A 22,067-nucleotide genomic window follows, 5' to 3' on the forward strand; every position below is an offset into this window, starting at 1 on the left:
TGGAGTGAACCCAATAGAACCAGGAACTAGTATGAAACGGTCTTTATTCAGCAGAATAAGCACAGCAGGTCAGAGGATGGCAGCAGAGAACCAGGTCCAGGTGAGCATGGCAGGTAAGGGGGAAAACACACTGCTAATGGAAGTCCCGCTGGAGAAGTGAAGCTGATCAGGTGGGTTTCTTGATGAGCAGAAACCAGCCAAGTGCCAACCAGCCACAGGCAGACGAGGAGCAGAAAACAGACAGGCAATACTCGAGGTCAGGGACAGAAGGCTGGTGGGTTTACCGGGACTGAGACGAGAGGCGGTGGTCGGTGGCAAATCGGGTCGATAACAGGTAAGCAATCCGGGAGTAAGTACTGGAGAGTCAGGCATGGAAGCAAAGACAATCTGGCAAAGAGTGAGTGGAGTGAGGCTGCTCATATACTGGCTTGATTGGAGATGGTGAGCAGGTGAGAGCAGCAGGTGAAGGCTGTTAGACTGATGAGGGGTGTGGCTGAGCAGCAGAGCAGGGGTGGAGCAGAGCAGACTGTGACAGTCTCAAACAGACCAGGAGAAGTTGATTCATGCTTTCATCTCAAGTAGACTCGACTACTGTAATGGTCTTCTGACTGGACTCCCACAAAAAAGCATTAAACAGCTGCAGCTCATTCAGAATGCTGCAGCTCGAGTTTTAACCAGAACAAAGAGATCAGAGCACATTACTCCAGTTGTAAAGTCTTTACACTGGCTCCCAGTCAGCTATAGAATAGATTTTAAAGTTCTGCTACTGGTCTACAAATCACTGAATGGTTTAGTCCAGAATACATGAATGACATGTTAGTAGAATATAAACCCAGTAGAGCTCTGAGATCTACTGACTCAGGTCAAATAGTTGAGCCCAGAGTTCAAACTAAACATGGTGAAGCAGCTTTTAGCTGTTATGCTGCACACAACTGGAACAAACTAACAGCAGAACTGAAATCAGCCCCAACTGTGAACACTTTTAAATCCAGGTTAAAAACATTTCTCTTCTCCTGTGCTTATAATTGAGCTCTTTTAAAGCACTTTACATTTTAATCTTTAATTTGCACTCTATGTCCTTTTAATGATTTTAAAGCTAATTTATTATTTTATGCTGCAATCTTATATTTAATGCTCTATTCTAGCATTTTAGTTATGTCTTTCCATTCTTCTGTACTTTGTTTTTATTATGGGGTGGGGGGGGGGGGGGGGGGGGTAATTGTATGTTTTAATGTTTCTCAAATGACATGTTTTTCTGTTTTATGTAAAGCACATTGAGTTGCCATTGTGTATGAAATGCGCTATATAAATAAAACTGCCTTGCCTTGCCTTTAAATACATGCTTTTTGTCCTTTGAAGTAAGGTCTGTCTATAGTCAAGACTGGTACTTACAATGTATACTGGAGACATCACAGTGGCCTTGACCTCAACCAGGACCGATGTACTTAAAGCAGTAAACATTTTTTAACTAATATAAAAGTGCTTTTCTTTCTCAATAATTGTATTTGAGATAATAATCTTTCACAGTGCTGTTGATAGCAGTACACCTCAAGTCCCCCGCAGACTTTAGTCCATGCCAGTTTAACAATTGTGGCATATTGCTCAAAGGTTAACCCAAGGCCAATCCATTAGCTGGCTAGGTTCCTAGTGAATAAGCTAAGCTAAAAATCCAGGTGTGTTGACTGCAAACACAGATAACTGCTAATTAGTGATAATACTAGAATTCATCTCATAAAAAACCCCCAAAACTTCTGTTAGTAGAATCCACCATAGCGGAAGCCATAGGCATTTTATTTGTCAGATATTTTCATGGACAATTCTCCAAAAGTCACCAACACCACAAACATGATAGAGAGGTCAGTTATTTCAAACATCAGTGTCACATGACCAATTATGTTGACTTAATTTGAGACAGAAATGATTGCTTATCCTTGGAGTCCCAGAAAATGTGTGAACACTGAAAATTTGTGAACACAAAAATAAAAAAATAAAAAAATTAGTTATTCAAACCTTGAATAGTTGTATTCAGAGACAACAACAAAATCAAACAATTCAATGGCTTTTTAATTGCAAAATCTGGTTAGACAGATTTGCTTCCATACAAGCTGGAGAGATGTGTTGAGATGAATTTAGGAGCAGCACAAAAATATTCCAAACAGACAAGCTAGAAACTGCAGCTTTCCGTTAAATTTAAACCTCACTGTTCTCACTGTATTATTTGTCACACACAGATTCACAACATAGACAATATATTGTTTCCATTAAAAAATAAGTTTTTGGTTGGATTTGGGGCATTGTGCTATTGTTTGCAAGGCTTGCAAGTCACATCTCAAAGATTTGAGACATGATTTGGACCTGTCCTCTACAGACTTTATACGTGACTTCGATTTGGGTAAAAAAAACCCAGCTCTGACTAAGCATTGCAACAGACTCTGACATGTTAAGGTGTATGATTATGTTGTTATCAGTAACCAAGGCTGTGTTCAAAGATATTAGTTTAGTTAAAGCAGCTATAATCTATTTCATCATCAATCATCTTTTTTAAATTACAGTGAAATGTCAGGCTCATCTTGTCGGTTTTAAGGGGCCTTCTAGGCAGGTTCCCGCTGTTGTTTTTAGAGGAAACGACGCATGGTCGCTTATAGATCTTATTTTGAAATGTTGGGCGGAAGAGGTCTTTTCAGTCATGTTAACGCTCTCTTGACACAGCTCCTTACTGATGCCTGCACTACCGTACCTGGATGACACTGACCTGCATCCAGCTGTGTTTACACGCACCGTGCCAGACATAACAGGCACGAGACAGGACTTTCGTCGCGGATGGTTTGATCCAGTTTCGTCGTTAACCGTGAACTGTGGCTGTCTCACGAGACCCGACTGCAACCTAAAGACGAGATAAGGGGGTCAGGGGAGAGGGGGCGGGGCTCATCCGTTACCCTGGTGAATTCATTAACACGTTAGCATCCGGCTAGCCATATTCCTAGGTACCTAATGTAACAACGAGGTTTACACCGAAAATCACGAATGTCATCTCTCATTTCTGGAGGATTGCGCTCGACATGAGGCTTCAGTAAATGCAGCACCCAGTTAAGGGGCGATATATTGCGTTCGGAAAAGAAGAGGGATCTTAGAGATGTAGGAATGGGTTTCATGGAAGACTATGGAGCTAGCAGGCTAGCTTCATGTATACAGTTGAAGATATGCGGCTGTTGCAAATCGTAGCTACTAGCGGCAGCCCCAGATAGCTAACATGGACTGTTTGGTTGCTATTAAACCTGACGGTGTGTGAGATAGGTCAATACAATGATAACACTGCATTTGGTAGCCAGCTAGAAGCCGACGCAACAATGGAGTCTTTCCTGCAGATAGCTCCCCACTCTCTGGCCATAGTTCTGTCCAGTGTCGGAGCTGGGGATGCGGTGGGGGCCGGTGTGTCAGAGAGCGACGAGCTGCCGAGACATCACACCGGCTATGAGATATTTGCCGATTTCAAAGCGGAAAATACACAGCAACATGCGTGGAACCAGCGGATTACCGAGGCTGTGTCCGAGACCTTCTTCCTGGGATGGATAGACGAGCATGTGCTGCTGATACAGGGGAAGGAGGACCATCTGGAAGTACTGAGGGAGGGATGGATGCGGAGGTCCCTTAATCCGCCTCGAGGATTTACCATCAAATATCTGGGTAAGGCCTCACTGCTGCATAGGTTTCAGACAGCTGTTATTCCTATGCTTGTGGGTGTGTTTCCTTTGCCATTCGTCATCTTCATCTTCAACATCATCTGTTTCTCTGTTGCGAACAGAGTCTCAGTTCTCACAACATCTCCTGTTTCACATTTTTCTGTCTAACAGCTACAATATTTGAGTGTGATGTAAAATTACTGAATGCTGTGAGATTAGTCACTGCATATAACATATATCTTTAAAATGAGTATTTCCAAGACAAAGAAAAACCGACTAGTGAGAAATTCCTGTGCCTGGTGCCACACTGAAGGCTACATTTTCAGAAGCAATGACATCACAGGAAAAGTTGTGTGTAATTGCTTCAACACCATATCTGCAGTCTTAAAGTATTTAAAACATTGACTTAAGTTTCCTTGAAATAAAAATGCTACAGGAGATATTAAAGAGTCTTTAATTGCATTTATAAGTCTTAAATATCTTCTCTTGGCTGCGGTGAACAGTAATGTTACTTATACAATGTTTTCGTGTCTGTTTGGAGGCTGTCAGGAGAAGTTGAACATGTGAAGTGGTAACATTGTTTTGACAGAGGATTGTACAGCTGTTTAGTCCTGTTTTGTAGTGTTTCAATCAGACCTATAAGATAGAGAGCAATGTCACTACTGTAGGGAAGGAAAACTCAGGTGTCATTGTCAGTTTTTAGACCATATGATAAATTAAAGAGGACATGATCTGCACATTTCTGGTCTAAATTTATATTCTCTGTCTCACTGGTATGTAATGGAAAGTAGAGTTTAGCAGTGTTTTAGTATGACATTGTCCACAGGAGGTGCATCACCTCTACTTTTCACTATATAGTGCATACAGCTCCAACTCTTGAACATAGTGGTATTCAAGATCAGAGATATTCCAGTGAATGTCAAAACAAACAAACAGACACTGGCACTTACACATCAGTTTTGAACAAAGTATCGGGTGCACAGTTTGAATTTCACTTAATTCTACAACAAATTCTACAATTCTACAAATTGCTGTTTCGTCTGTTCTATGTTAAGCTGACAGTTTTATAGCTTAAATGCATTTGTTTTTTATCCACAATAAATAAGAAGACTGATATGTGAGTCTTTAGGAATTATGAAGTCCAGGATAACTGAAGAGCGAAGTCTCATCAGTTCATCCTGGCTTAATCCGTTGCATGTTTGCCAATCCAGGATGAAGATATGCGGTTAGGTCAAGCCAGGTCTAAATAATTCACGGCTTTCTATAATAGACCACTCCATCGATCACAGATTTACTGATGCAGACATGGAAAAAAATGTGTGCCGCACTATTCTCACGAAGCGAGCAACAGCTTCTAATGGAAACTTATGAGCAGGTGAAACATATACAGTGCATCTGGAAAGTAAGGTTTTTATTTTTAATACATTTGCAAAAAATGTCTAAAAAACCTTTTTCACTTTGTCATCATGGGGTATTGTGTGTAGATTGATGAGAAAGGAATTGAATCCATTATGGAATAAGGCTGTAAATAAGTGAAGGGGTGTGACTACTTTCCGGATGCACTGTATGTTAATGGGAAATATGTCCGGCATAGGGCTGCACCATTTATTGTAAAAGTCATTGCGATTATTGTGGAAAATATTGTGAGTATGATTGCCATTACGATATAATAAAGAAGATGGTATCATGACTGTATAGTAGGTCTGGGCGATAAACCGAAAATTTATCGATACCGAAATTTACGACGATAAACCGAAGTCATTTTGCCCATGTCGGTATATTCGGTTTTTAACCTCTTAACGCACGCTGTTCCGCCTATGGGACGGGACGGATGTTAGGAGGTAGCCACACGTTCTTCTGAATGTTTTAAACACCAACCCATAAACATATATATTCATGCCGTACATTGTTGGAAAGCTTAGATTCTCTTGATTCATTCAAGACCACTCACGACTTATATGGTTGCTCACAGCCGTAATAGTATTAGCAATTAGCTCGGCTAGCCCCTCAGCTAAGTGAGAAAAGCTATAATGTCTGCATACCTTCAAAGTCTTCCCTTTATCCACAACGATCATCTTATGACTCAGGACTTTCTGTACAGCTCGCCAAATATCCATTCTTGTGAAATATGAAATCTGTTTCCATAAAACCGAAATACTTTCCTCAATATGTCCATGTATTTAGTCCAACACGTAACGTAATAACACAAATAACAAACCATATACGGTCCGTTTACGTCATTTCCTGACCTTCACGTCCAGCTCAGAGTACACGTGACTAGATGTTTACAACCGTGAGCCTCTCCTGCTTCTGACGACACCACACACAAGCCAATCGGTGTTTAGGATTAGGCAGTACATGTCTCCAAAGCCAATGAGGACATGTGACCGACGACAACGTGGGTTTGATTGACAGCTGTTCCAGCCAATGGAAGTATTCGGTGAAATGAAGTTGATAACCTTTTAGCCAATAGTCAGAGGTTTCCAACGGTGTATGACACTAAGCTATCACGTTTGGTTGTCCATAAACAAACTCCAAGCGTAACCGGCGTGCGCCCAGTGCGTAAAAGAGTTGAACCATATATCATTACGCACTCTGCATTTTGGTACACGGTTGGTTCTTCTTCGACTTGACATATGAGTTATAGCAAAATAAACAGACAGATAGATTGATAGATAGATAGATAGATAGATAGATGGAGGACAGTTCAAACGTCGAAGCGGCAGCTGCAGCGCCGGCGGCGGCGGAGGTACACCTGGTGGAGGAGGAGGAAGAGCAGCAGGTTGTTCCCAAGAAAAACGCGTCTTCAATCGTGTGGCAACATTTTGGTTTCAAAAGGGAAGATACTGCTCAGAAAGATGTAAAATGTAAGTTGTGCAAAAAGACTCTTCACCAGCCAGGGCAATACATCTAACCTTGGAGTGGAGCAATTATGCTGCCACAGCCCCATGTAGTGGCCAAACTTTTTTTAGCGCACGGGGTGGTGGTAGTCAGAGCGATAGATACAACATATGTTATATCTATCGCTCTGGTGGTAGTTATCGTCCATTTATCGTTATCGAGGTGAACAGCTCAATATATCGTGGTATTGATTTTAGCCCATATCGACCAGCCCTACTGTATAATTACTGAAGATTTTGAGAATCTAACTTATCAATAGCAAGGTGAAGTTTAGGTCCATTGATTAAGCTCCACTGCTTCCATAATGTTAATACAATTATCTGTGTGAGGAACACATGTAACTAATTCCTCTTTCAAGCCCAAGGCTATGTTGTTGCTGCTGTGATCCTCAGGTCCGGATCATTTTCTGAAATCCCTCTTTGCAAACGGGGGCATCATGTCTTTTGCCAAGCAGTACGTTATGGAGTCCGTTTGTGTTTTGTTTTGTTTTGTTTTCAGGCTGGTCATAAGTTGTCTCTTTATTAGTTAGTTAGCTTTTAGTGCGATGGATTCATATTTACTGTATTTACTTAAGATTATGGGAGTAATTAGTGAACGAATGAAGCAAGTGACTTCCTGTTGCCAGTAGGTGGCGCTATGACTGTCACTAAATATCAGACTGTACATGTGTTCAGACCAGGACGCTGAACAAGCATCTGAAATTGGGAAAAGCTCAGACCATGTGGAGTCAAGTTATGAGGGTTTGAAATGTCATGGCGAGACATCGAAATTCGCCATGTCACCCCGGCAACCAGGAATGATGTACAAAAAAGCTTTTGATAACTTTTCATCTCCAATGTCTCAAGATGATTCTGTGTGAATTTGAAGTGGATGGGATGAAATCTCTAGGACTAGTTCGTTAAAATATGTGGCCTGGAAAGGATCAAAAAACTCAACACAATTGAGCATTTTTCCCAAGATGACCGACTTCCTGTTGCACTTAGGGTATGGGTCCAAATGGCGTCTGGAGATGATACCTACCGAATTTCATTCTTCTATGTCAATCGGGAAGATTGAGGTTCAATTTTGAAATATTCAAGGGGGCGCTATTGAGCCGTTTAGTCACGCCCATCCCATTGAAGTATATAGGATGTTAAATGAACCCACTCCAGACATGTGTGTTGACTTTCGTTACTGTGGAGGCATCCTTTGCCCCTGAAAACTGTAATCGTATTTCATGGCGTTGAATGCGTTGTCATGGCAACAGTATTTCATGATGGGTCACGAGTTGCAGAATGTAGCATCACCAAGGTCTTATGTCGCAGCTGAGTCAATTTCAGGTGGAAATACTTACGATTATGGGAGTAATTAATGAACCATATGTAAACCATAAAATATCAAATTTTTCACCGGGTCTGGCTTGCATGCCAACTTTGGTGACTTTTGGGGCACGTTTAGGGGGGCAAAAAGGCCGTCATTGTGCAAGAAAAAGAAAAATAATCTTGACAGATACAGATGAAGCCATTTCAAAGTTCCCGTGTTTCCTTGATGGCTCCTTGACTGGTCCTTGACCGGTCCTTGGCTGGCCGATAATGGAAGCGGGGGGAAATGCGATCCCCCCGCGATGACGTGGTAAATGAGGCCCCGACTGGGAACGCCCCTAAGCTGCCCGAGTGAAAACCAGCTGCAATGCCTCATTTATCCACGGGGAGGAGCAGTGTGTTTAGACCCACTGCTCATAGGAAAGACTAGGCTGTCCAACGATTAAAAAAAAATTAACCGGATTCATCATGTTACAACCTTGTGATTAAACCTGATTAAAATACTAGGCTAAATATTAAATACACTAATATTACTTGTATTTACTTCTATTCTTCTGTATAAAGTCGCCGAATGAAGCATACAATATAGTTAATCCATTAGAAAGATGCAATTGAAGCTGCCGTCTGACAGGACACCGTGTGTCACAGGAAACACTCGCAAACACTTAATAATTCCTCTGACTGATCACTGATCACTGTCACTGTCAAACCAAGAAATAGCCCATGAGACAAACCCAGTCTAGTGATTTAAAACAGGACACGCTATTAAATACGTAGTGTTAATATTATATGGGTTCCCAATCCGACCATTTTTTTGTGTATTATTTTATCATTATTAAGGCAAAATAACTCAATTTATGTCCATGGACATTATAATGAATAGGCTATAGGCTTAATATTAGTTACATCCAGTGTGCTGCGTGGACTTCATTACATCTGCTGCACCGCTGTTACCACAATTATGAAATGCTAAGTTTATACAGTCTGTGACTGTGACCCTCATAAAAGTAATATTTTACAAATCTGCATTATATAAACTAACGAAATTCGTTAAAGCAAGTCATTTGGAGACTTCTAAGTCATTCAGTTAAACTAAGTCTGTTGTATAGCTTCTCCGCTGGAGAGGCTGTGAGCGTGAATGAAATCAGTGCGTCTTTTTTACACAAGTATCTGTAGTAGGCTACTGCATTACTCAGGCATGACTCAGAAGAACATGCTTGTACTTTTTAATCATAGTGCGTTGTGTTAATTGATCGCCTGTGTTGTGTGTTACCGGCGCAGCACGCGTTATGTGCGCCTTTTGCGCAACGCATGTGCCGGAGGCAATTGTGCTTGAGTACACTTGGGTTTTGAGGTAATGTGAGTGCGGGCCAGCAGGGGACGGGGGGCATTCGCTTTGAAAGACAATGGGACAGCACTGTAACCATCCCCCTCAACCCATCACCTTCGTGCTGGACACCTCCCCCACCGAAAATCAAGATCAAGACACTGTCTGTGCCCCCACTATATCCAACACATATGCTACTGTATGTGTGATTGAGTTTTCATTTTTACATCTTTTCTAAGTGAGTGAGGGGTGTAGTAGTAGTTGTGTGTAGTGCCCCCACTCTGTCCAGCACGTATGTGTGGTTGAGTTTTCAGTTTTACACCAATAGTTAATTAACTTCGTTACTGTAATAATAATAATAACAAATCTGAATGTAAACTCAATTTGTCTGACTTATATTTATCTTTTTCATATAATTAATGCTCATTCAACTCTGTCTGGCCCATATCTGTTGCGGCATCTGAGCGCTCTTTCTCAGCCTTGCGCAGGCTGAAAACCTGACGCAAGAGAGATTTGACTATTATGAAAGCTCACAGTGACCCCTCTCAGAAAATAGTTCCGACGTCCATGAACACTATTCTGATCTCTGTGCGTGATTTGTGTGACCATGGAACCAAATGGCCCATTAAGCCCAAACAAAAGGTTGAGCAATGATAATGCTAATACGGTGGTTGGGTTTACCTGGCTTAACGCATGCACTGAATAGACCGGGGTTGGCTGGCACATATGTGCTGTATGATTGCACATAATCAAATACAGTCCTGTGGTCCGTTTTTGTCATTTCGTATTATTTATCTGAGCCTAAAATTAAAATATGAAAAGGCTTTTTTTTTGTTTTTTGTGTTAGATTCAAAACAAATAACAAAATAATCAGCAGTCAGTAGGTTATTTAATTTTTTGATTTGATTCGATGAATCTGGATGACCTGACAGTAACAATTCCTAAAACATCAGAATGTGGGCTAGTTTGTGACAGAAGCGCCATCTTCTGGTCAAACCCTGTATTACAATGAATAGGCGGGTTTACAGGAAAAGATAGACGCGCCCAGGAGAAGGAGGGGGTCTCTCCAGCTGCTGGAACTCAGCTGGAACTTGGCTGGAACTTGGCTGGGAGTCGGCTGCCATTCAGCTGGCATTCAGCTTGGAGGGGAACTTTGAAGTGGCTACTACTGTACAATAGGGCATCGCGCTGGTCAGCGCTCGGGCCCTAATAATAATAATCTTGGCAAAAACAATAGGGCTTCGCGCTGGTCAGCGCTCGGGCCCTAATAATCTTGACAGAAACAATAGGGCTTCGCACTGGTCAGCGCTCGGGCCCTAATAATCATGGCAAAAACAATAGGGCTTCGCGCTGCTCAGCGCTCGGGCGCAATAGGGTTCCTAGCACCGCTGGTCCTAGGAAACGCGTCTGCTTGCATACGCGTTCCCTTGGCCCCTCGGGCTTGGCCCCCTAATAATAAAAACCAGCACAAAAACAATAGGGTTCCTAGCACCGCTGGTCCTAGGAAACGTGTCTGCTTGCATACGCGTTCCCTCGGACCCTCGGTCTTGGCCCCCTAATTATATTATTCGGGCAGTACTAGTCCGGTGTAATTAAACTGAGAGAAAAAGCCTGGCAGACAATAGTGGACCAATTTAATGTGCAAGTAGTCCAAATATATGGGTCAGTGACAAATAAGGGTCGGCAAGATGAGAAATTCAAAAATGTCTTAAAAATACTTTTAAAAGCAGCATCAGGTTGTACATTTTGTATTTATGTTGGATTGATTGTCATTGGTCATTTGCAACATTGTTTTTACCAAAAGTAAGACTGAATGCTCCTGAAAATGTCCCATTGTGTATCCACAAAGAATGATAAATATTAAATATTTGAATCACCTACAGTGTACTTAAAACATCAAATGTTTTGTTAATATTGAGCAGGATATATCCTAAAAACAACATTTTTTTTCTAAATAAGTTTGGGCCAATGATGTAAAATTTGTTATAGACCATTTTGTTGCAAAAGTGTATTATATTAATTCCACATTTTAATTCATATTTATTTTCCTGTACGTCTGTTAAAAATCTGTTACACTGTTTTTGGTTTCTACAGTCAAAAACATTGTTTGCTGAAGATATGGACACTGAAAATTAGGGGTGGGGAAAAAAAATCGATTCATGTACATATCGCGATTTTTTATGGGGTGATTTTAAAAATCGTTTTTTCTCCCGGAATCGATTTCTTTTTCTATTTTAGAGGCTCTATTTTGGCCAAGTGTTTTATTTAATTACCATACAGCTCTACCTTCTCAGTGCTGCTGCAAAAATGACTGTGCTTGAAGTAAGGTGACGTTAACTATGTTGATCACTTGCTCGATTTCATTAGAAGTTGCTAGCAGCTAGTTAACCATATAACTTCGCTTGTGGCTTCGGTGTAGGCTTCATAACACAACCTGCCCCCTCCCTTCATAAGCTACTGAAGTAGGGGAGGATAAAAGCAGACAACTCAACTCTCCCGGACGTTTCGTCAATGTGCCGCATATTGATAACTAGGGGTGTGTATTGGCAAGAATCTGGCGATACGATACGTATCACGATACAGGGGCAACAATACGATATATTGCGATACTGTAGGAACAACAATATATTGAGTTTCTTTTTTTTTCCAACAATATCTTTATTTATTTTCAGACATAGTAACACATACATATAACTACTGGGACTCCAAACATATGCCCCAAACCATATAGAACCCATGTTTCAATTCACAACCAAGACATAACAACAAAACAACACAAATAGTAAATATAAATCACTAACGAAAGAAGGGAACTTAAGTATACAATAAAAAAACAATACAAATACTACATAAGTAAAGTAAATAAAAATAAATAATAAAATAATAAATAATAGAAATAAGAATACAGATAGGGGAGAATAAATATAAAACCAACCATACACTGCTCATATTCACAAGTGTACACTGCACATGAATTAGAAAGTGGTCAGTCAACACCAGACAGTAAACATTTTTCCCAAATGGGCTGCAGAGGGCTACTTATGGGTCATCCCCGGGTGTTTCCACCAAACCCGACAAGTCTTTATTCGAAAGAAAATTTCTAAAGGGGCCCCAGATGTTATCAAAAATAGATTGTTTACCCTTGATTGCATACGTGATCTTTTCTAAGGGCAGAGTTGCTGTTAATTCAGAAAGCCATTTACCTATCCTTGGTCTATCCACCTCTTTCCAAGCCACTGCAATGACTCTTTTGGCCAACAACAGGCCTATATCTAAAAATAATCGATGCTTCTTTCTTATGTTACAATTAGCTGGGTAGATACCTAATAGAAATATTTTTGGACCTAGATGTAATTTTATCTCTAATATTTCCTCAATACACTGTTTCACTTCTTCCCAGAATTTCTTTATTTGAGAACACTGCCATAAACAATGGAAAATCGTGCCCTTTTCTTTGTCACATTTTGTGCAAACATCCGGTATAGCGTTATTGAATTTATTAAGTTTAACTGGAGTCATATAAGAACGCATTAACCAGTTGTACTGCAGAAATTTTAAACGAGTGTTAACTGTCTTTGGTACATGCCCTCTCCCACTCCTCAATGGAGATATTCTCCTGTAGGTCCTCTCTCCAGGACTCAAGCTTATTTACTGAGGATTCTGAAGATTCACCAACCAGTTCATTATATATTTTGGAGATCAAGCCCCTTCCCTGACAGTCCCTCACCATCATTTCCTCGAGTGTTGATAGGCTAGGAATGGACAGGGACTGATTTTGTTGAGTTCTAATAAAATCCCTCAATTGCAAATATCTAAAGAACTGACTGCGAGCTAAGGTGTGTTTGACCACAATTTCATCAAAAGACAACAGATGTTTATCATCAGGACTATAAAGATCTCCTATTTTTTGTAACCCCTGTTCAGCCCAAATTCGAAACCCCCCCTCACCTCCTCCTGGGGGGAAGAGATCATTTCCCCATATCGGACTAAATAATGAGAGTGAATCAACTACTTTGAAGTATTTCTTAACTTGTTGCCACACACTAATCATATTTTTAGCCATAGGATTCTTGGTGTTATTTTTGAGTTTCTTAAAGTTAGCTGAATACAGGTAAATGGGCAAAGGTAGCTTCAGTGTATCACCTTCCATTTCTCTCCACAGTGGCACATTCTCCTCAGAGTAGTAGAACATCAGAGTTCTCAGTTGCGCCGCCCAGTAGTACCATAGTGGGTTTGGGCATTTAAGCCCTCCTCTATCGTACGGCAAGTACAACAATGATAGGCGCAGCCTGGGGCGTCTATTGTTCCACAGAAACTTGATGAAAAGTGTTTTCAGCTGAGAAAATAAATTGCTTGGAGGCGGCAGAGGTAAGTTTTGAAATAAATACAACAGTTTAGGGAGTACATTCATTTTGAGAGTGTTAATTTTCCCCATTAACGACATTGGTAAATCAGCCCATCTATCTAAAGAATTTGAGATCTCTTGCATAACTGGTCTATAGTTAGTTTCTATGATATTGTTAAGCAATGGAACAATTTGAATGCCTAAATAAGAGAAAGAATTGCCGATTTTAAATTGCGCAACTACGTTCGTAGGATTTTCCCTGTCTACATGGTTTAATAACATAATGGAAGTTTTAGATTTATTAATCTTATAACCAGAAATCTTACCGAACTCCCTAATCAAGTCTAGTAGGGCTGGGATGGATTTGTTGGTGTTTTTGAGAAAAACAATTATGTCATCCGCATATAAAGCTAAACGGTGCTCTGTCTGTCCTATGGCTATTCCAGAGATGCTATCATGTGCCCTCACTGCAATTGCCAGAGGTTCAATTGCCATAATGAACAACAATGGAGATAAAGGGTCCCCTTGATTAGTTTTTATAGTTTTTGAGATATTACTGTTCGTCAAAATCTGTGCATATGGTTCCTTATAGAGTAATCTTATCCAATTACAAAAATTCTCTCCCAACCCAAAGCGTGCCAGAATCTCAAACAAATAAGACCATTCCACTCTGTCAAACGCTTTTTCAGCGTCGAGGGACAGTAAAGCAGTGTCTGGAGCCCCCTTTTGATGGTAAAGAATATTCAAAATCCTTCTGACATTATGGAAGCCTTGTCTGCCACGAATGAACCCATTCTGATCACTCCCAATTATCTTTGTTATTATTTCTTCGATTCTTTTTGCTAAAATCTTACAAAGTATTTTCAAATCTGCGTTGCAGACTGATAGGTCTCCAGTTTTCACATTTATTTTTTGGTTTACCAAATTGCAGCAGATAATTCCTCTAGAGTAATATCTTTATCCAAATTAGTCCTAAAGTTTTCTGGTATACTGGGTATATTTATACTATCTAAAAACCCCTTTAGTTCCGAATTTTCATTAATTATTTCTGAACTATAAAGGCTCTCATAAAATTTACTAAAGGATTCATTTATTTCTGTTGGATCTACAATGGCTTCTCCTCGATCGCTCTGCAGAGAGATGATAGCTCTTTCATTCTGTAGCTGCTTGAGACGCCATGCAAGAACTTTCCCAGGTTTTTCCCCCTGATCATAGAAGGACTGCTTAAGTCGCAACAGACTGACCATTGCTTTTGATGCAGACAATTCGTTGTATTGTGCTCTAAGCAGCAATAGTTTTTGATGAGATTCTGGTGACTTTGTTCGATAATAGACATTTTCTATCTCTTTTATTTTTGTCTCTAATTTTTTTGCCTTTTGAAAAGTCAATTTTGCTTTAGAGCTTGTGATGCTGATTATTTGGCCTCTAATAAAAGCCTTAAATGCCTCCCATCTCGTGCTTGCTGAAGTTTCTGTTGTATTAGTTTCAAAATAGAAACTGATTTGTTCATCCAGAAAAGAGACAAAGCCTGGATCCATTTTTGTTTGCAACGCCAAATCTTTGCGTCTTTCAGTAGTTTTGAGTCCTGATATACCAATGAGTTTGGAGCATGGTCTGAAATTAGGATAGCATCATAAGAGCATTCCTTGACTTTGTGCCTTAGCTCTGCAGATATCAAAAAGAAGTCAATTCTTGAATAGGACTTGTGTATACTTGAGTAACACGAAAACTTTAAATCGTCAGGGTTCTCTTCCCTCCAGATATCTATTAAGTTCAATTCTTTCATGAAGTGTTGTATAATTGCCCTACTACGGCTGTGAGACTCAGCTCCAGAGCTCCTATCCTTCACCGGATCTAATGCACAGTTAAAATCGCCCGCCACCACACATTTACCCGGAAGAGTGGACAAAATAAGGAATACATTTTGAAAAAAGTTAGGGTCATCTGTATTTGGTGCATAGATGTTCGTCAAGATAATTTGCTCTTTTAGTAAAGTACCTTGCATGATAAGATATCGTCCAAATTTGTCTTTAATAACCTTATTTACCTGAAGAGGTATTGATTCATGCACCAAAATAGTGACACCTCTAGATTGAGAGTTAAACGGTGCAGAAAAGACCTTGCCTCTCCTCCACCTCCTAATTTTCAGATCCTCGTTATACAGCAGGTGTGTTTCCTGAAGAAACACAATGTTAGACTGCATTGATTTTATCCTGTTCATGACTTGTTTGACTTTCTTAAGTTTTCGTAACCCCCTGCAGTTCCATGAAGTCATTTTAATCTTTATCTCACTAGACATTTGTGTAGTTTGTATAGTAATATTTCCCAAACATTTTAAGAAGACTGTAAAAAGTAAAAAAAGAAACAACCAAAAGAAGAACATAAATAATACTACTAACGAACACTATACCCAAACCATCACCCATATCCAGGACCCTTAGCCTGAATTTCTTCCCCCTGTAATCCTTGAACTTCCAGATAGCATGTAACTGTTCCACCAAAAGGGTAGGACAGTATCACTGAGCTACAAAAAACAAAACAAAAAAACCCAACGAATTATATTACACTAACCTTACACTCCCATGCTACCCTTAAACATTAAACAGTTTTCTTTCATAGACACCCTCCTTTTATTATGTGTTAAATCAAATTTCACTCTCTGAACTCACTGTATTGTTCTATAACAAACTGAACCGAGATGAGCAAGTAGGTTAATATAGCTATTAATAGCTATTTTAAAGTTAACAACACGGGCACGAGCCTTGCACATACTGTAATGAACATTATTCTTTTAACAACGGTGTATATTCATCAATGTAGTTTGTGCGAGCTCGGCTCAATCTTGCGTCTTTTATTTTCTCATCAGCTGTTACCTTCTACTTTGTAAACCGTGACACCCCAAATCCATTCCTAATAGTTCAGCCTGGTCCCTCTTCTGACCTGATCCGTTTGATGAAGTCATCCACTTCGACGTGGTTGTTAAAGATGTGAGACCGTTCCTTATGAGTCACAATCAATCGGGCAGGGGGGATGATGCCATATCGGAGTCCCATTGAACGGAGCTGCCGTCTCACCTCGTCAAATTCCTTTTGCTTCTTGTGAACACCGGCTGCCACGTCCTGGTAAAACCTCACCGTCTGGTTCTTGTATCATACTTCTCTTTTTGTTTTGGCTGCTCTCGTCACCAATGCTTTATCCCTGAAGTTCAAAAACTTCATTATCAGCGTTCGGGGTGAAGGGTTGTTGTGTGCACTTGGTCCGATTCTGTGAGCCCTCTCCACGGTCAGTTTTGTGCGCCCCAGCGGGAGCTCCAGTGCGTCCGGTAGCCAATTCTCCAAAAAGGCACAGGCGTCTTCACCCTCCACTCCCTCCGGTAAATTGACAAGCCTCAAATTGGAGCGCCTTGATCTCGTCTCCAGGTCCAGTAGTTTCCCCTCCAAGTCCTTATTTTTGTTTTCTAGGACCTGAACTTTTGTTTGGAGCGAGGCAACATTATCTTCAGTTGTCGAAATCCTTGTTTCTGCCTCAGTGACACGCTCTGCACAGTCAGTGATGTCTTTCCTGACACTTTCAATAGCGGACATTATGCCATCAAACCTGGTGGAAAACTCAGTTTTCATGTCGTTAATAGCAGTCAGAATGGCAGTCGACATAGGACCGGGCTCTCCCGCCGCCTCGTCATTGCTTCTATCCGGCGATTTATCCTTCGGAGTCGGGCTAATGTTAGCCTGGGCGGAGTCCATGGCTTTGATATTAGCTCAAGATTTCTTGCTAGTGCTCGACGCCGTAAATTCCGACAATGTAGCTTGAAGAGTTTTGTTTCGCCCTTGACTGACTTTTTTCTGTGACGCCGGCATTACCCTAAACTTATTTATCGAAATGGAGGTATTTCACTAGCTCAAGTACAATATTTAAGAAGGATTTAGCCAACAGGGCAGCAGAGCAGGTTAATGCACGTCCACTCAGCCCGCCGCCATACAGGAAGTCTATTGAGTTTCTTTTAAAGAATTTAATTGTAAGAAAACTGTAGCACATAGCACACACAATGCTGTTACATGCGTAACATCAGCTTGCTGAAGAAATACAAGCATGTGCAGGATTTTTGGATAAACAAATGAAAAAAATAAGTTAACAGATTTCTTGACTCTGTTAAAAGGTTATCCCTTAACTGTAATAAGCAGGTTCAAATTTCTGAAGTTGAAAAAGAAAATGCAAAGTCACTGCAACATCTGCTCTTTATGTGCAGGCTGAAGAAATTAATGTCTGGCGTTGCAGAGTTTACACACCGCATGGCTCTTGTCGTAGTCGTAACTGCCTTCCTTTGTTTTGAAACCAAAATATGCCCAAACATCAGCTTTAAAAGCTGCTGGAGCTGGCTGTAGCCTCTCGTCCTCAGCCATCGCCGGTGAACTGTGCTAAGTTAGCAGTTAGCATGCAGTTTGCCACAGACTGGCACTCTTGCGGGATCTCGGGATATCGTGGGATTTCATTGTTCCTTTGGCGCGGAGGACATAATGACTGCTGCCAACTAGCGGCCGGAGGTTTAATTGCAACACAAAAATGAACAAACGCCGTGAATATTTGCATGTTAATTGTTAATAAAGAAATACAGTGCCGTTGAATATTGATACGGTATCATCAAATAAAATATTGTGATATTTAAGTGTATCGATATTTTCTTACACCCCTATTGATAACGGCTCCTTGACGCCCGCAAATGAGACACAATCTCCCGGAATCTGGAGCGAGCAAGCAAGAGCGTGCACTAGAGAGTGACTGAGCGTGTGTGTGTGTGTGTGTGTGTTTGTGTGTGTGTGTGTGTGACTATCAATGCAGCGCGTGTGAGAGCACAGCGTCCTGATAGATCTGTGTTGCTGCTTATTAGACCAATCGCACCTAAATCTTAAGTGTAGGAGCGGTTCACACTACATAAAACTAGAAAGTGTGTGCTGCATCCTGCTGAGGTCGGCACGAAGCGTGCGTGCGCACGTATGCACACGCACAAAAAACAATCGGTTTACAATGGCTTTTGCGCATCATATCAATGATATAATGTCACTGTGTGGATCATTAACCTTGTTGCATTGTGCTCCCTGGTTATAGTAAGTGAACTATCAGCTTCTACCTGCTCAGATCTCACAGTCAGCAGTAGGAGAGGAGGAGAGCAGCAGGGGAATCTAGCGCACATAGTTTGTTTGGAAGCCTAATGATGGAAAAAGTAAAACTGGTAACTACAAAAATAAACCATTAAAAAAAAATTAAACCACTTTAAAATCTTTATTGTTCCAACAGCTCAGATCGACTGAACAAGAGAAAATACCTTTTTGTGTAGCATACATGTGTAAGCTATCCAACATTAACATTTAGTTGTTTTGTTTGAATTATTATTTATAATTTAATATTACTTTAACAACTCAGGGATGTCCGAGATGCAACATGTTGTTTGAGCATTTCTAGAGGAAACACTTGGCCAGTATAGGGTTTTGAAAGAAAAACAGTTAAATTTGAAACATTTTAATTTCATGGCTCACATTTGTGCTGTTTTTTTTTTCTTTTAGAGGCTCTATTTTGGCCAAGTGTTTTATTTTTATCTTACAGCACTACTTCAGAGAGCACTGAGAGGTCAGATCACTTATTATTTAAAAACATTGATTAATCTATTGAACAATTCATTACATTGACACAGACTGATGTGCATTGTTTATGGGAATGTCATTCATGGTTTATCATCTCTAGAAGTGTATGATTCAACTTGTTTGTTTTTTAAGAAGGAAAAGAAAATTGCAATTATTGATTATATCGAATCGCAATACAATCGAATCGTGACCAAAGCATATCGTCCCACGCCTACTGAAAATGTGACAGTCAATGTTATTTCAGTTCAGAAAAACATCTGACAAAAAGAAATGAGTATGAGATTATATTTTAAATCCAGTCAAAAAACAGTAATTGTAATTTAATTTAATTTATTATATTATAAACGGCAGGAGGGAATAGACCCCACCGGGTCTGACATGGTCTAGCTACCCATGGTGGCAGGATGGGTAGCCACTACATAGTGGCTTGGATCCACCCACTCACTATGGGTGAAAAAAAAAAGAAGAATATCCCCTGAGTTTTCGAGAGCGGGGAGCGCAAGAAGACTCATCAGCAGACCACATGGTAATGGACCACGGAACGGAAATGACAACGATTCAAATGATCAGCACGGCAGGTAATGGAACAAGAGCGCTGGCAGGTCACTCATTACAAGGCTGCATTTGTGTCTGGGAAAAAATAACATCAGAGAAGGGTCTCAAGATCCATCAGGCCAGGAAAAAGTGCCTGAGAGAGCCACAGCCAGCTGTAGAATGGAGGATGGATGGGCGTAAGCCTCAGATCATGTGGCCTAAATCCTTCCAGAAAAAAGAGTGGGTAACCATTGACACAGACCTTGTGCTGAGGGAAACAACGTAAGAAGAAAGAGCGATCGAGGGCTGCTTTCTACAAAGATCCATAGAAAAGCCTGTTTGTCAAAGAGAAAAGAGAGGACCCTAAAAATACCTGTAAGAAAACTGGAGGAGCACCTGAAAAACACCTATTCCGACAATCAAAGGCAGGTGCCTGCCACTATTCTGGATGAGATGCCACTAAACTAACCACCAGCGCATCAAATGGATACAAGGCCCCCTACATGGAGCGAAGTGGAGAACACAGTTAAGCGGGCAGAGATTGGCATCAGCCCCTGAGCCCAACGGCATTACATATAGCGTTTATAAGAACATCCTGGTGTCTTGAAGTACCTCTGGTGCCAAATGAAGGTGGCTTGGAGTAGAGTCATCATACCCAAAGGCATGGCAAAGGGCAGGAGGCATCTAGATTCCTAAGGAGAACTCCTCAACCATCAGCAAGTTCTGCCAGATCTGTCTCCTGAATTTGGAAGGAAAAACGTTCTTCAGTGTTGTGGCCCAAAGACTATCAGCCTTCTGTGAAAAATAACCTTGTCGCACATCTCAGTACAGAAGGCCAGGATAGGTGGCTTTTCAGGATGCCTGGAACATGCAAAAATCATCTTGCCAATGCCTTCGGGTCAGTGCCACACAAGACACTTTGGATGCCAGAGGGCATAACAAAGCTGGTCAAAACTTACTTCCAAGACCTCCAGTTCTGCATCACAACAGAGGACAGCACCACCACCTGGCAACACCTGAGGCCTGTACTACAAAGCTGGATTTTCTCTTATCGAGATAACTTCAGGGTTAACCCTGGGTTTTCCGTACTACGAAGCTGGTTCACTTCTTACCGGGGTAAATCACTATGGTAACTTATGCTGAACGGCTAACCTGCTCCGGAGCAGGTTATGTTGTGGATAAGAGATCAATGAGTACAAAAGCACCACCTCCTGACCAATCAGTTCTCTTAGAAAATGACCTGCCCATCCTTAAAAGATCCTGTCAACATTGGTGTGGATCGTGAGAGGAGCGCTTAGGAGAGAAAGAGTTTTTAGTGATAGATGCAATTTTTTAATAGGCCAAAATATATATTTAAAAAATAATCATTGAGGCACGTGGGTGATATTATTCTGTAGGTTTGACATCCTGAGATCAAAGTATCAGGGAGCATAATAACTGTATTTATTTATTGTAATTGTAAAAAATTGACGAAAATATATGTTTGTAAAGTAATCATTGAGGCACATGAGGGATATTAGTCTGTATGTTATACAGTTGGTTTGAAATCATTCACTCAAATGGTTGAAGCGCATAATAGGTTTGTATTTTGAATGTTGAATATTAAACTAACTTAATGTCTCTTATGAGAGGAAGGGCACTGAGGAAGCGATCTGCCCCAAACGTCTGTGCCGTAATAAAGTGGCATTGTGTGATCAGAGTGTCCGTTTATATTGTCTGATAAATTAATATTGTATGATCTCGTGAATTTACACATTAACAGAGTCGGCAATTTTCTGCCAGCATTCCTTCCTGGCTTTTGCTGCAGCAACAGTGTTGCTTTTGGCCTGGATGATGTGTTTGAATTCTTCATATTGTTGAAGAAGAATTGTGTGCTCCTCCATGGTAAAGTAGTCTGCTCTGCATGGTTTCTCCATGTTTGTGATTGGTCAGACGCTGAAAACACCTCCCCTTTATGTGAACGCGCAGAGATCCAGATTGGAAAACCCTGGGTTGATTTACCGAGGTGATAACCAGCTTCGTAGTACCGCTTATCCTGGACTGCGAAGATCTGGTTAAGTCAACCCAGGTAACGGAGAGAGATCCTGGATAGGTTAATCCAGCTTCGTAGTACAGGCCTCTGGAGTTCGGAATAATGGCGGGCTGCACTATTTCTCCCCTGGCATTCACTATGGCAATTGAGATGACTATTCGAGCATCACGGTGGGTGGTTGGAGGTGAACACTTGGAGAATGGGCTGCATCTTCCCCCAATCAGGGCATATATGGATGATATGATGACTATAACAACAACAAAGCCATGCACCAAACGTTATAGTAACTTTGATCGATTACCTAAACTCAG

The 22,067-nt window shown here is 40.9% G+C and overlaps 1 protein-coding gene across 5 annotated transcripts in view; it reads left to right on the forward strand.

Annotated features, from left to right (window-relative positions):
- The first annotated feature begins 3,055 nt into the window (after nt 1-3,055).
- The window catches only part of LOC128363475 (storkhead-box protein 2-like), a 148,477-nt gene continuing 129,465 nt past the window's right edge, over nt 3,056-22,067 (forward strand). For all 5 annotated transcript variants that reach the window (XR_008321666.1, XM_053324476.1, XM_053324480.1 and 2 more), the window contains exon 1: nt 3,056-3,684. Coding sequence is in view for 4 of the 5 variants with exons in the window: in XM_053324476.1 (XP_053180451.1) it covers nt 3,348-3,684 (337 nt within the window). In the remaining variant the exon portion in view is untranslated. The remainder of the gene's footprint in view (nt 3,685-22,067) is intronic.

This window comes from Scomber japonicus, chromosome 8, assembly GCF_027409825.1.
Source record: "Scomber japonicus isolate fScoJap1 chromosome 8, fScoJap1.pri, whole genome shotgun sequence".
NCBI lineage: Eukaryota > Metazoa > Chordata > Actinopteri > Scombriformes > Scombridae > Scomber > Scomber japonicus.